This window comes from Rousettus aegyptiacus, unplaced genomic scaffold (genome assembly GCF_014176215.1).
Source record: "Rousettus aegyptiacus isolate mRouAeg1 unplaced genomic scaffold, mRouAeg1.p scaffold_m13_p_4, whole genome shotgun sequence".
Taxonomy (NCBI): Eukaryota; Metazoa; Chordata; class Mammalia; order Chiroptera; family Pteropodidae; genus Rousettus; species Rousettus aegyptiacus.
This window is the reverse complement of record NW_023416307.1, coordinates 149,424,043-149,439,289: the sequence shown is the minus strand read 5'-3', so window position 1 is coordinate 149,439,289 and position 15,247 is coordinate 149,424,043. Positions and strand designations below refer to the sequence as shown.

The 15,247-nt window shown below is 47.9% G+C and overlaps 1 protein-coding gene across 3 annotated transcripts; it reads right to left on the bottom strand.

Moving 5' to 3' along the window:
• Positions 1-722: 722 nt before the first annotated feature.
• SLC25A38 (solute carrier family 25 member 38) lies at positions 723-12,446 on the bottom strand. 3 transcript variants are annotated; one of them, XM_016124053.2, is made up of 7 exons: positions 12,033-12,446; positions 6,444-6,565; positions 5,732-5,816; positions 4,857-5,036; positions 4,435-4,619; positions 2,621-2,787; positions 723-1,405 (listed from the first exon to the last, which is right to left on the bottom strand). In XM_016124053.2, exons 1-7 carry the CDS (start codon positions 12,099-12,101, stop codon positions 1,194-1,196), a joined length of 1,020 nt encoding a protein of 339 aa, XP_015979539.2. In that variant the 5' UTR covers positions 12,102-12,446; the 3' UTR covers positions 723-1,193. The 3 variants fall into 3 exon arrangements, with proteins under 3 accessions (XP_015979539.2, XP_015979542.2, XP_015979541.1); XM_016124056.2 differs by having other exon boundaries at positions 4,451-4,619; positions 12,033-12,444; XM_016124055.2 differs by lacking the exon at positions 12,033-12,446 and adding an exon at positions 8,041-8,281.
• Positions 12,447-15,247: the final 2,801 nt, after the last annotated feature.

Below are 15,247 nucleotides of genomic sequence, written 5' to 3'. Positions count from 1 at the left end.
GGTGTGGGGAAATCTGAAACCCCAAACACTGCTGCTGGGAATGTAAAACGGGTAACCACTTTGGAAAATACTCTGATACTTTCTTGAATGGTTAAATAGTTGCCACGTGATCCAGCAGTGACCTTCCTAGGCATACCCACATGAGAAACGAAAACGTATGTCCACACAAACACCTGTACATGAATGTTCACGGTGGCATTATTCATAAGAGCTAAAAAGTGAAAATAATTCAAATACTAGTCAGTCAACTGATGAAAAAATAATATATGGTATAGGCATACAATGGAATACTATTCGGCCATAAAAAAAAAAGAAGTGTTTAACATGCCAAATCTTGGATGAATCTCAAAAATATTGTGTACAAAAAAGGTAAATTTATAAAGACAGAAAGGGGCTTGGGGCTGGGGCTTGGAATGAGAAGCCATTGTAAATAAGAGGTCTAACCAGAGGGCAAATGCATTTTAAAATTGATTTGTGGCGATGGTTGCACCACTAAGTAAAGTTACTTAATTTAAAATCGTTGAATTGTGTATTTGAAATCGGTGAATTGATGATAAGTAAATTTTGAGGTTTTAGTCTACAGGGCCAGGCACTGTAGACTATTTTGTTATTTTAAAACGGAGTGATGATACCAATTAGCTTTTCTAAAGTTTTCAAGGATAAAGTGCTTCATTTTATTTATCTGAACTTCAGGCGCAGAAAAATGCCAGAACAACTCAGAGTAGAAACAACTCAGGACCAAAACATTTTATTTGTATAGAGGCCAGGAAGCCACGTGCCCCTTTCTCCAGAGCCCCTGAGAGGTTGATTTAGGAGCCAATTAAATAATGATAGCTTTTCTCCCTCATCCTGACATCACTGTCACCTGAGCCTGGTGACAGTGACTTCTCACTCGGCAATTCCAGCCTCCCCAGCTGGAGCTCCTCAGCCACCGAGGGCAGCCCGCAGCTCCATTCTTTGCCCAAGGAGCAGGTCTGAAAAGGCACGGTGGTGTAGGGGTGGCTGAAGTGGGGCCACCTGACAGCTCTCTCAGGACACACTTTCAAAAAGCCTTGCAGGGTGTGCAAGCCCTTCTCCTCAGTCACCAGTGACTCTTCTTTTGGGAGATTCTGAAGGCCCGAGGCAGGCCCATCCATTCTTTACTTGAACTGGGTGACAGGGTGACATATTAGCCTGGCTTTCCAGAATGGACTTCATCTTATTCCGGGATAGTGAGATGAAGCAGCCCTTGGCAGAAACCAGGCAGGACGACAGATTCCATCTTTTCTCGGTCCCCTCCCAGTCAAGACTTCAGGCCCATCCTGGCCATCATCTCCTCGTAGACTGTCCACACCATGGCTGCCATCAGAGTCCTGCGGAGGACCCGGGGGACGCCGCCCTGGAAGAAGCCACGCAGCCCATAGTCCTATGAGGAAAAGGAACGGTAAAATTCAGCCAATTATCAATACAATTACACTCCTGGCACAAGAGTGAGGGTCTCTCTCTGTTAGCCCATTTTTGAATCTCAGTTTTTAGACTTACTGTCAAAAATGGGTCCAAGAAGACAACGAACTTTAAAAAAGCGATTTTTTTTTTTTTGGCATAGTTGCTAAGCTTTACCTTTTTCAGGCTTGCTCTATCCAGGGCAGTTTATTTCTTAGCTAAAGATCTTCCTACAGGGTTGCCATGTACAGGTGTACAGTGTACAGAAACACCAGGCCCCATGTGGCAGGTGAAATCCAGACCAAGGGCCACTTGCTGAGCCCTTGGCCCTGGGCCCTGGGCCCTGCCTCCAGGCTAAAGGAAAAAGGTATCTTTTTGGCAATTTGTCTGCCTAGAGGGACTGTTTCTATTTTGTAATTCACTCTATGTTCCCGGTGGCCGTATATAAAAATTAAAGACAAAACACTGCTTGTTCCTCCCTCAAAACCTGGATTAATGTTTTCATTCCTACTGTTATCATTCCTGCCATTTTCGTATCTACTGAAGAATATATTTTCAAACTTTATGATTTGAGGTATAGAGAAGAGATCTGGCAACCGAAGCAGAGTGAGAAATTTGATCAGATTCACAAATATTTGTTTATATACAGGGCGAGACAGATTACTTGATGTGTAAGCTACACATTTCCTCTGCTACATAGTACGGAAGAATCTAGACGTGGGTGACAAATTTACCATGAACAAGAATATATAGTGAGTGATAATAGTACAAGTTTCCAAAGGGCCAACTCAATGGCTTTTAAGTAGAGCTCGAGTGCCTTTTACATCACTGTCCTCTTTATTTTCAATGATATCATTTGTTTGAAAACAAACCCTAAGAACAAAATCATGTGTTTGTGGGTTTTTTCTGACTACATTTCCTCCTGCAGAAACCAGGCAGGCGATTACTTGATGAGACTATTAGGTCTTCCCAGACCAGAAGATGAGAATCATCTTAGCAGTGATTCTCAACCTTGGGAATGCACTGGAACCTCTGGGGGACTTAAAATACTGATACCTCGGTTTTGCCCTCCCAGAGATTCTGATATAATCTGCCCAGGTTATGACCTGGAATGGGAATTTTTAAAAGCTTCCTGGGTGATTCTAGAGGTAGAGAGCTTTAACCACAATGAGAACAAATATTTGCTCTATCGCCTTACTTTGAAAATGAATGTCACTGCCTGGCCAATCCACTGAAATTTCACTGGAGAGAGCTGCATATGAGTTTTGATAACATCTGCAGGCTGAGTCACCAGTGAGGCCAGAATACCAGCAAATATCCCACAGCTGAAATTTACAACGGGAATAAGGGCTGCATCCAATTGGTCTGAAATAGGACAAAGGTAACATTCGGTTATAAAAAAAATCTCACATTCATCAAATAAATGTCAATGCCAAGTTGCCCACTAATTCTTCCCAAAAGCCAGAAGGGTCTGGATTCAAACAACATTAAGAATTAAAAAATTAAAGGTATAATTCATAAATGTAGATGGAATAATTAAGTTAAAATTAACCTTTTTACAACCATCATCACAATTGATTCAAGCAAGAATCAATGACTGATGCTAAAACAGATGGATGAAAAGAACAAGATGTTTTATATGAATTTATACGATATATAAGGCACTGGGGACACAATATCTCTTATATGGTCCTCTTACTAAAAATGTATAAATGAATCTAGTCACAAGGAAACATCAGAAACACCCAGGCTGAGGTTATAAAGCTGGTCTATGCTCTTGAAAATAAAAAATAAAAATTGCTACAAAATATACTATTGGGACAATTGGAGAAATTAAAATTATAGCTTGGTCTATGGATTAAAGAATTGTATCTATATTAAATATTCTAGTTGGATAAGATGATTACATGAGGTTATCTTTGTCCTCAGGAAACACACTGAGGTAATTAAGGGTAAAGGGGCATCATGTCTGCAATGTACTCTTAAACAATGAGACATATAGAAAGGAAATAATAAAGGGCGATAGTTATTTGTATTATCCTTGTGGCTTTTTTTTTTTTGTAAGTTTAAAATGATTTCTAAATACTAAAATGACTTTTAAAGATGGATTGAGAAATTAAAAATGTATATCTAAGTTCTCTTACTGCCTTAATTTTCTACAGCAAAATAAGGCTGTGCCCTGCATTGTCATCTCCTGGTGTCTGAAGAGAAGTGGTACATCTTTCCAAAGCATCCCAACTGCGGCTGATCACCACTGTCATGAGGCTGGCATTTCGGATTTCCCAATCATTAAATGATCCTGGTTGAGATTCTTTGCTCAAATTATCCACAGATGCCTTATTGAATGTAGGTTCATTCTACAGGACGTGTTTCTATCCACATCTGGGTCCCCCCGGGGTGGATGTTCACTGCCCATTTATCTGTTCATGTCTCGTCCAACACGAGATTATTGGTAGGGTGGGGCTGCCAGAATGCCCGAGGTCTAGCACCTCTCTCCCCGCCCGAACAGAGGGCTAAAAACCACATTAATTGGGGACATAGCAAGGGAGGTGATAATAGCATTTTCCCTTCAGCTCCTAATCCCCTGGCATTTCCCCAATTTGTCGGGTGAGAATCGCGACAAGTGCCTCTTGAGAAATACTGATTCCCAGGCCTTACCCCAAAGCTTCTGATTTAGGAGGCCTTGGGTGGGACCCAGAAATCTTAAGATCAGGCAAATCTGAGAAGTAATGTTGCAGGACCTACGTAAAAGTGCTTTATTCCACCCCATCCTCGCCTCAAAAATTAACGACCTATCAGTAAGTACTCTGCCATAATCGGCTATGTAAGCTCGAAAGGGACCATGTCTGTCGCGACCGCCCCTGCATCCCAGCACTGGCCTCTGCCTGCCACAATGGCCAGGCTCAGTTCCTCAAACTCTAGGAATCTGGAACTGCTAAGAGCAACAAACAGTCTCGTGTCACCGAGAAAGCTGTGAGAATGTGTCCTGGGGACATCTCTGCCCCACCCCACCTTCCTTCATCTGTACCATGGGGCATGATGTTTTTGGTCTGATTGTAAAACATCAGGTAGATTCCAGAAAAGGGTGCATCACGGAGGAGCGTCGCTGTCAGGCCACTGAAGAGGCCCCGGTGCCCCTCGCTGCGATAGATGGTCCTCAGGGCTTCGCAGACGCTGGCGTAGCCATACCTCCCGCTCTGCAAAGGAAGCAAAAGAACCGGTGACTGGCCCGGCGGCCCTGGGTTTGAGCACTGAACCAAGCCGACTTCAGGGCACCGGGGGCCCTCGTTCACACGTGGCTGGGCCTGCCTGCACGAATGGGTTCTCGGACCGCGTCAGCCACGATGTTAGAGTATAAATCCGGAGATGACATCAGCAGCCACCTGACCCGAGAGCCCAGTGCTTCTGTTTACCCAGCCAGCAGTCAAGCTCACCTCGTAACGCGTCTTGATCACAGTGACGGGCAACATGCAGACCCCCGCAACTGAGCGAGAGCCTGCCCCCAGGATGACCGACTCCACGGCTGTGGGGGGGTGGCCGCGCAGCAAGTACTGCTTCAGAGAGTAGAGAGTCCCAAAGTAGATGCCAAGGCCAGGGACACACCTCACAATGGACTGCGAAAAAGTCAAGAGGAAAGAAATAAAACGCCCACAATGTAAGATTCTGTCTTAGCTGGGTTTTCCCAAAAGAGGAGCCAGGATGTGCATGCAAGTAATTGACTTAGTCGTGGAGGGAAGAGCAAGCAGCAGGGGAGTGAGGAAGGGAGCCGAGAAGGGAGGGAAGGCAGCCCCTGAAGGGTGTGTTATGTAACCAGTTACCACAGTGGGTAACTTAATCCCTTTGGGGAAGGAACTCTGGGCGTCAGCGTCAGCGTAGGAAATGCCTCAGAGTCATCCCTCTACCTGAGGAGGGGAGCGAGGTCTGAACACCAGCTCTCGCCTTTCACTGGTTAGAGGCTACAGAGGGGTTGGGTGAGCATTAATTCCTAGCACTCCCAAAGTGAGCCTCCTAAGGCCAGAAAAAACCTGCTCGCCCAGAGGGTAGGAACGAGGAGAGGCTGACAGGCAGGCTGCCAGCTGTGTGTGCCCTAGAGACTTTGCACTGCACGAGGGCGCAGGAACAGAACCCCCCCACCCCAGCCCTCGGAGTTAGAGCCAGTATGAGGGTATGAGAGGCGGGCGGAAGACCGCGAGGCCCCCCTACCGCTTCCCACGCTCACATTTGCTTAAAGGAGAGGATACTTGAGGCAGATGAGAAATGGCTTGATTTAAAGGAGAAGGTGCAAAAGAAGCTCCAAAAGGCAGCTTACAGGCGACGTCCCTTTCCAAAGGCCCAAGAGACTCTCGGTGCGGATCACCTGCAGCAGCAGTGCCAACATCCCAACACGTCTGGACCTGAGGGCAGACGAGATAAAGGAGGGGAAGGAACAGTCACCTAGACCGCCACATAAAAGAATACCCTGCTCCAGGACTTCTCTGCACGGACTCTTTTCTAGAGCCCTTAAGAATCTCTACAATGCTTCCTGGAATCTTGGAGTGGCTGTGTGTTCATGACTTGACATTTACACAATTATCCGTCCATTCATACTACAAGCAATAGGATAACCTTCCATTTTACATCCTTCGGTTTTATATATATTTTGTAGACTTCCCATAGTGCTGAACCCAATAAGGAGGCACAAGAGACAACACTTATATTATTTCCAGAAAACCACCCACTGTTCGTACCAGGCAACACCATTATGCCATTACAGGCTGGCACAATAAAACGCAAATGTCACTGAGGCAGATCCCAGGAAGCTGCTCAGGGAAGGACCCCGTTTAATTAACAAGAAATGTCAAACACAAAAAATATTCACAGGAAAGAACATGCAGAAAACCCATGAAAGTGAGGCATGCCTGTTTCTCCTAGAGCAGCCAACAGAATGAAAAAAAGTTGGCTTAACAGAGTAAAGATACTCCTGTGTCTGTGAGAAGTTGCTGAAATCACTTCCTCAGTGAAACTGGGGAATTGGACCTTACCCAGGGGCTGAGGGCTGGAGAGTCTGCAGGCGCGTTTTGAGGAGATCCAGGGGCTGGAAAAGGAGGGTCGAGCAAGTCCCACTGATGGAGCCGCAAAGGAAAGCTTTGATCACCGGATGCAGCTGCAGGAGAAGAGAACGCTGCATCAGCAGCTCTGCGGCAACAAGCCTCCCCTTTGCGCTGGAAACTCCTGTGTTATTGCCCTGTGTTATCGTCATACTTCAGAGAAGGGAGAGGCGTAGCCGGGAATGAACAGTGCTGGGGTGCTTTGAGAATACAGCACACTGCAAGAGGTAGCGCTGGGACCTGGTACTGATAACGACATTGCTCCTACCGAGCAACATGTCTATTTTTATCTGTGAATTACGCCGCCAACCACACCTCCCTATTTGTCCCGACAATAAGAATTATTGGCCACCTATCTACCTTCGCATAAGCAAAATCAATTGAACACGGTGTTTAACTGAACTGCTGGTTTCCAGATTCCCATGGCTAAAGAACCTACAGCTATTTACAGGACCAAGACAAAAGAAATAAAAACCTGAAGCTCAGCCACAATGTGCAACATGTGCCATTTCCGGTAAAACCTATGAATTTCCTTAACTGAAAACTTTTCCCTTGTCTAACATCCACCCAGCTTGCTGGGACCTAAGCAGCCCACAGAGGGCACCACAGACCAGTGGCCACTCCTGGGTTTCCTGGCTCCCCCTTTAAGCCAGGACGGCCACACACACTGGCGAATCCAGGCACCACCCTGATGGGCAGGACTCCCTCACAGACTCAATGTCCTTCCCCCAGGCAGAGCCTTCGGATCCAGCCTCAAGCACCTGAGGCTGTGAAAAGGCACTTTAAAAAATCCAGTTAGGAAAGAAAACCCTTTTCTCCAAAGGAATCGCTTGGCAAGCTCCATCCAAAAAGATCTTCTCTCCCTTTGTTATTTTTCAAAAAACATTTTCCCCTCGTTATTTTTAAATAAATGGCATACTGTTGTCCTAAAACACTATTAAGATGATATAATATAATATAACCAAAATGTTTGTAATCCACGGTATTTATTTTCCAGAAGAGGGATCATTCCGTATTCCATCGAATGAGCAAGTCTCAAATTATAACTGGAATTACTTAAAAGACTGTTGGAGAAAGGACTAGCTAAGTTCAGATAGTAAACACTGGAGCTTATAACCAAGTTCAAACAGCTCGTAAAATTTCCAGAGTGGTACGATTGCTAAGACAACAGGTGAAACCGAGCAAAATGTGCACGCTGGGGCAATGGTTCTCCACACACCGGCTTCTTCAATCCACACTGCTGCTCACACATATGCCCATGAGGTTTGTGTGTCTTGGCCTTGTCGTGCAGTCTGTGGCATCAGTGAGCCATTCTCCCCTGCGTACTCAGCCTCTCGCTTCCACTGGCATCTTCTCCTCTGCCTAGAAATAAGCTTGAAAGCTGCCCTATCTTTCGAGCTGCCTCTTGGGCAGTCACTCCCCGCCCCCATTTGCCACCCAGCTCACGCTTCTCCGCTGAAGCTGCCCCTCTGTGCTCACCAAGGACCTGCCACATCCCACAACCCCTTTCTTATCCTTACACTTCTCTTACTTGGCCTCTCTGGTCCATTTGAAATTGCTGACCGCCTCGCCACGCAGTTTTGGGGTTCTCTCTCCTCTTCCGGCTGCCATTCTAGGTCTCCTTTCCCTCTGTCTGCCTGCAGATGTTGCTGTTCCTCTTATCTCCTCCGGGCAACCTCACCCTATCCACATCCGCACCTCACACACACATGCCACCAGCTCCCACAGCGCCGGCCCCGGGCAGCCTCTCTCCAGACTGCTATTCCCACGCCTCCCCCGCCTCCCACGGACACACGCACATCCCAAACTCAACATTCTAAAATGGAAACTCGGTCAGCACTTCTGCACGCACCCGCTCCTTCTCCCATCCAGTGGGAAATCTGGGAGACGCATCGGACTCCTCAGTCTGCCTGCCTGGTGCTTCATGACCAAGTCCTGCTGGTGATGCCTCAGACTTCCCAGAGCCGGCCCCCCAACAATCCAGCCTAGCGGCCTCTTCAGCAGTCTCCGGCCTCCGTCCACTGTGCTCCCAGCAGGACTGGGTGGGGCCTCTATACACACCCCTCAAAATCTCATAACGCTGTTAACAGCTAGGTATTTAAACCCATTTTACAGATGCTATGAGATCTCGCAGAGGTTACAAATGTGCTGTAAGTCACAGGGTTTGAGGCCATTGGCCAGGACTCAAAGTTCATGTTCTTTTCACCATACTCCGAGTCTGGAGTGAAAACTCAGGACACTTCAAAGCTGCTCGGCAGTAGTCCCCTGCGGATGCTCCTGGCTCCTCAAGATGTTCCCTTCCTCGGGGTGCAGGGATGTCCTCCCACCTCTCTCCCTGAACCCGCTCTGGCGCCCCTTCACCCACTGCCACGGCTTCAGGCCCCGCCCCTCTCTCTGCACTGGAACCTCTCCAGAGCTTCTGACCCACACACATATCCACTCACTCAGATGTCCCACAGGCACCTGGGACATTTCCAAACCTGAACTCATCTCTCACCCTCACCTCCAATCTGCTCCTCCTCCAAGTGTCCCGTTCCAGCGAATGCCCTGTCATTTATTTATCTACCCAGCTGTCCCGGCCAGAAACCTGGGCAGCATCCCTGACTCAGTCTCTAATGCACTTTCTCATTCTACCTCCTAAAAGTTCTCAAATTTACCTCTGTCACCCTAGCTCAGAGACCCATCATCCTAGGTGACTGCCACTACCTCACCTCTTTGATTCCTTTAATCCAGGAGTTCCCAACCCCTGGGCCAAAGACAGGTGTGGGTCTTTGGCCTGTTAGGAACTGGGCCATGGAGCAGGAGGTGAGCCGTGGGCAAGCGGAGCTTTATCTGTATCTGCAGCCGCTCCCCAGCGCTAGCATCACTGCCTCAGCTCCGCCTCAGATCATCAGGCATTAGATTCCCATAGGAGCACCAGTCCCTGGCGCCACAAAGGTTGGGGGACACTGCTTTAATCCATTCTCTACCCTGCAGCCAGAGTCATCTTTTAAAACTGTGACCTGACCACACCGCTTCCAGGTACAAATACCTTCAGTAAGATACTTGAATTAAAACTTAAAAACAACAGTACCTTTTAATTGTTTCATATTCTTCCCAGGATAAAGCCTTGACCTTTAACTTGCAAGGCCTTTCATGAATCACCATGGCCCTGCCTTACCTTCCAGGTCTGTGCTCTCAGCCTCCCCCCTCTTACACGCTTGGGGAGTATAATGAACTCTCCTCTTCATCCCTCAAAAACTCTGCCCTACCTCCTCCCACATCTAATTAATCCCCGAGGGCTTCTGCTTAGACTTTATCAGCTCTGGGAAAGCCCGCCCTCAGTGCCTCCACCACACCTGAGCTCATCTCTCCTTACGGCTGAGGGTCCAGGACAGGAGAGGCCACAACTCCTGGTTACGCAGTTCATGGTGGTATATCAAGTACTGACCACGAAGCCTGGTGCACAGTAGGTGCTCAACTGTCAAGAATGAATCAATCGGCTAACAGGAAATCTGCACATGGCTCTCCCTTGAGCACAAACCCACAGGTTAAAGCTCAGCGGCCCTGTATGCCCCAACAGGAGAACACCCCCTGGCTCCCTGCAGCCCTTTGCTCCAGCAAGGGTGTGGGAATGGCCTGTAGTTACAGCTTCTGAGCAGTTCTCCCAGGTGCTGCTTCCCCAATGCTAATAGGTATTATGAAATTAGTTTTGATACCCTTCTCTCTTTCTCTCTCTCTCTCTGTCTCTCTTTCTCACACACACACCCTCCCCCATTGCAGGAACCATCTTCTTTGTCTTTTTCACTGCACAGTGCGTAGACATAGTAGTGGCTCAACAAATATTCGCTGAGAAAATTACCAGTGTCCACACTTTTTAAACTTTATAATTTTCCAGGTCCATTAGCACAAAGCAAATGCTAAACATGTACTATGTCAATGTAAGAATGTCCAAACCTGTACAGAATTTTTTAAGATGTTATTTGGGCCAAATGGACGACAACTGCCAGGAAACAAGATGTCAGATGTTCTGGAGAATGACAGTTTTGTGCCTTATTTTCTGCATTTGGAATTAAGTAAGGAAGTAAGGAAGATTACAGGAAGATGGGAGAGAGCAAGGTGGGATTGGATTACAGGAGAGTCAACAGGATTATGTTCTCTCTTGAAGGTGGTCACTTCAAATGCGTGCTAACCTAGATACACAAAAACAATGGGTAGGGCTTGCTTAAGTCAAAGATAAAACTTTTACTGAAAAAAGTTCATATGCTTGGTGCATGACTGACTACCCACCATGACCTGCCCAGTTGGGAATTTATGATCACATCACCCTGTGAGGTTGTTTTCCATAGAACCCCTTTTTTCACCCACAACAAGCAGTATAGATTAACCTCTAATTGTTTTTTTTTAAACTATATAATTGTTAAAAAATTATACTTTTCATTTGAATAGTCTTAAAACATTGTCAGTGGTGAATGGCACATCTTTTGAGGGTATATTTGATTTTCTAAGGAGCCCAAAGTTATTTAAGGTAAATAAAATGAGTAAATCGGCTTTTTTTTTTTTGAGGGGTGGGTGAGGCAAAGACAATCAAACAACACTACACGTATACAAAGGCAATAACTAGCACTTCAATAGCAAACAGATTCTTCAAGCAATTCCCACGTTCCTTTAACAAAATAAATTGTAAATCCAATTCAGATCTCAAGACCAGAGCTGGACGACCCAGAAAGAGAAAACAGCACGATTTCAAAGATGTAAACATAAATCTGCCATCGCCTTTTTTTACGGGGGAAAAAAAAAAAACCGGCACCCTAATTCCTGCAAAGGGGACTCCAAACCAATACTTCAGAGGGAGAGGGGCTGCAGGCCCGGGGCCCTCCTAGGACAAGGACAGGCCGCAAGTTCACCTCCTCCCACCATCCGGTGCAACTCAGCACCGCCATCCTCGTGGACGTCCCCGCCCAGCCCCGCCTTCACCAATGGTGGCCTAGCGACCGGACCGCGGCAGCCAATCCAGACGCCAGGGGGCGTGGTCTCGCAGCCCCGCCCACCGCACCTGACTCCCCGCAGGCTGCTCCTGGCGATCCAAAGGTGGTCACTCTCCCGGCTCTGAGCGGTCCTAGCTTCCCCGGTTTGACGACATCACTAGGCCTCGAGATGGCCCAAGTATTTACATGCCCAGGAGTCTTCTCACCTCTGCCACTTAAGGCATCCAACTCTAAGCAACGCCCAGTAGCGATCGCATCTCTTTCTGGTCCTTGCGGGCACATTTTCCCGAAACCCTCCAAGACCCCGGCAATTCCGCCCATCTCGAACGGATACCACTGCAACAGCGCGACCTTTGCTCTGCCGTCCCAAGCGAAATGCGCTGCAATCCTCTCCTCCCTCTTCTCTGTCATCTGTCCCAACAAGTCCCCAACTCTGCGCGTGTCTGGGGCGCGAAAATGGCTCCCCACCCCCACTCCCGGACCACGGACCCTTGGCAACCTCCCCGAGCGGGCGGCCTGGAATCCTGCCTTCCCGTCTCCGACCGTAAGCGTTTACCCTAAGCGTTTCCACGCTGTCTCCGACATCGTGGGGTTGCAGCAGCGCGGGGTGTGACTTCTGAATCATTGGAGGAGGCCTGCGAGCGCACTGGGGGCTCGGGCTCGGTCGGCCCTGGCAACCTCGGACGAGAAGACAACGCGATGGCTGTAGCCGGGCGACGCGTTCCAGGCCGGGGCTCTCTACTGTCTGTGCCGGTTGGTGACTGGGACCTGCGCGTCCCGGGACTGCGAGTCCCCCGCCCGCGCGTGGCTTGGGGGTGCCGCACGATCCTGCGCCTGGGAACGACTTGCGGCTCTTCACCTGCTCGGCTGACACCGCGGCTCTACCGTCCGGCTCATCCTGCACGGCCGCAAGCTTCAGCACCTGAAGCGATTAGGCTGAGTGCAGCCGGGGGTGGAGAAAGCCGAAGGAACTAGATAGAACAGTGTGAATTAGCTTCCGGGGTCGGACGCTCGCCTCGAGCTGATTAAGGTGTGCTCTGCAGTGCCCTCTCGTGAAAATATCCGGAACTGCAGGATCCGCGTTTTCCCTGAGCTCAGAGCTTCGTTGGCAATTTTGCGGGCGATTTCGTTTTTGGGGGGGCAATGTCTGAACGTATCTACATCGAGATAAGTAGCCAGCAGCTATTGTGGCTATTCAGTACTTAAAATGTGGCTATTGTGACTGAAGAACAATTTTTTATTTGATTTAATTTTAATTAGTTTATATTAAAAACTGAAGCTACGTGGAATATTTTTCTGTTAAACACGTCTTCATTGTTTTGGCCGACACACATTTCCCTTCATATGCTGAAAAGTGAACGTCAGAATTGACACGTGTTGTGAAGTTATCCACACAGCCCGATTTTAAGATGTGTATTAGTAAGGCAAAATATCTCCTTAACGATTTTGATATTTTTACATGTTGATATTTTGGATTTTTGTCTTAGGTGAAATATATTGTTGAAATTACTTTTACCTCTTTCTTTTTACTTTTTAAAGTATAGCTACTAGAACGCTTAAAATTACACCTGTGGCTTGCGCTGCATTCCTATTGGACAGTGCTGGTCCATCTAGATATAATGATTTTATCTCTCACCCGGGCTCTGTCAATAACCTTTTCGGCCTCCCAACTTCCCTTTATCCTTCTCTGGTCTGATCCACGGAAGAGAATTGCTGCTGGGATCCTGATACTCCTGCCGAAAAAGGCAGACGCACACCTTCAGTGGCCGTACTTATCTGCAGAATAAATTCCGGACTTTTCATAGTGACAGCCTTCATTACTTTCCACCATTCATTCTTCACCCGGGGATATCCAGATCAGGGAAGAAAAACGGTGATTCAGGGAGCAAGATGCTAATTTTGAAGGCTTTACTCTTGTGCCGAGGCACAAGGAACAGGCAAGAAAGTGGACTCTCTATACCCAGAGGGGATTAAGCAAAGCATAAACATACACACACACACACCTCAAACCTAGCTGGTTATTGCCGAGTACTTTGCTACCCCTCGTTCTAAGCTGCGAGGCTCATTTTCTTTGTGCAATGTTGATGACTAACTGAAACTTAAGGGAAGACCTACTTTTACAGGCCTCCCCACCCACCCCAGCAAGGGTCCTATTTATCATTGATAATGAATTGGTGTATTTTAGAGGCCGCTCTTCAGCACTCCGGAGGTGGGGGCAGAGGTGGGACGTAGAGTGAAAGCCCTCTGCCCACCGCTCCGCCTTCGGCTCGAGTGCTGATTTGGCTCTCCGCTCAGAAGAAATGGCTGCCTTTCAAGGGCAGTTGGCGCCCACCAGGTTTTCTCCCTCTGTATCTTATCCTGCCACACTCACAATCCTGGGGCTTAGAGTGCCCCCATCCCCTCCCACCCTCCCATGTTCTTGGGGATGTGAAAGGAGCATTACCCATCAGCAGGTGAGTGAAAGTTTGAAGCAGCAGTTTCTTAATGGCAGAACTTGGAGGAGTGAATTCAAAAATAAAAGGGAAACTATCTGGTAAAAACATCGTATGTGACTTTAGTTCAAAACAAGGTCGTTAGCGTCAGGTAAGGCCTCCCTGACCTGCTTGCAACTAGTGGAAGGTGATTTCGCTTTTATAACCGAACTCTTCCCAAATTACACGTTGAATCCCTCAAACCCAATCTGGCCTCCCCCCCACCCCCCATTTTAGATATTAAGGTTGTATGATATTTTCCCACACTGTCTAAGAAGTGTACATATATCGATTTGGATACACGACCCTTTCATAAAACTTTATTCACAACAAGCTTTGACATCTGTGAGTTTCCACCATCCAGGAAGGAAAGGGCTGAAATAAACATGGGAAGCCGAGAACAAACAGGATGGCAGAATCTGCTCCACAGGAAGTTTGGGCTTCCTGCTTCCGGGCAGGAGGAGATGAGCCTCACAGGGCCGTGCACCTGGTCACTTCATTTGGAAGAAGATGGCCGGAATGGTGACGAGCACACTGGTGAGCTGCCCCCATGATTCCGAAAAAGCCATCTCGGGGAGACCTTCCCTGTCCAACTACGGTCAGAGCTGCTTCTGGAAATATCTAAATTCCATCTACCATGGTCAAATCCATGAGCTTACCTTGGCTTTTGGAAGCCGGTAGGGAGCGGAGAGGGACAATACCATGCTCACACGCTAAGTTGCCACAAGCCCCTTCCCTTCATCTTCATGAGCCTCTTTATGACTAGTGGCCTTCCAGAGGGGCGAATGGGTGTGTCTCCCGTCTTATAACTAAGAGGCTCCTCCCATCTGAATATCCCTTCCCATCCCAAACACACAGTCTGAGAGAGCAGCCTTCAGAGTCTCCCAGGGCAGGCATTCCCCCTGAGGAGTGGCTAAAGTCACCTTCTGTGCCAGGTCACAGAGATGGGCACAAACAGCAGGAGAAAATAAAATCTCAAATAGCTTTACCAGAAACTTTGGTAAAGTTTACATTGGGCTTCAAAGGTGAGACATATCCTTCTTTTTTCTGTGCCAGCGACCTTTGCCTCCAGCCTCACCACCGAGCTGAGGATGACAGGGTGACGAGACAGCGATGAGGTGGAACAGCTCCTGGGCTGGTTTCTGGAGTGGAAGGGAGGTACATTTTGGGGTGCAGGGGGGGGGGACCAGAGTTGGGGTCCTGGGATTCTACTCCAAGAGCCTAGATAGCAGAGGCAAACGGAGAAAGGAAGCCATGAAGCAAGCCCAGGCTGTGTGGCATTTTGCGTTGTATCACATGG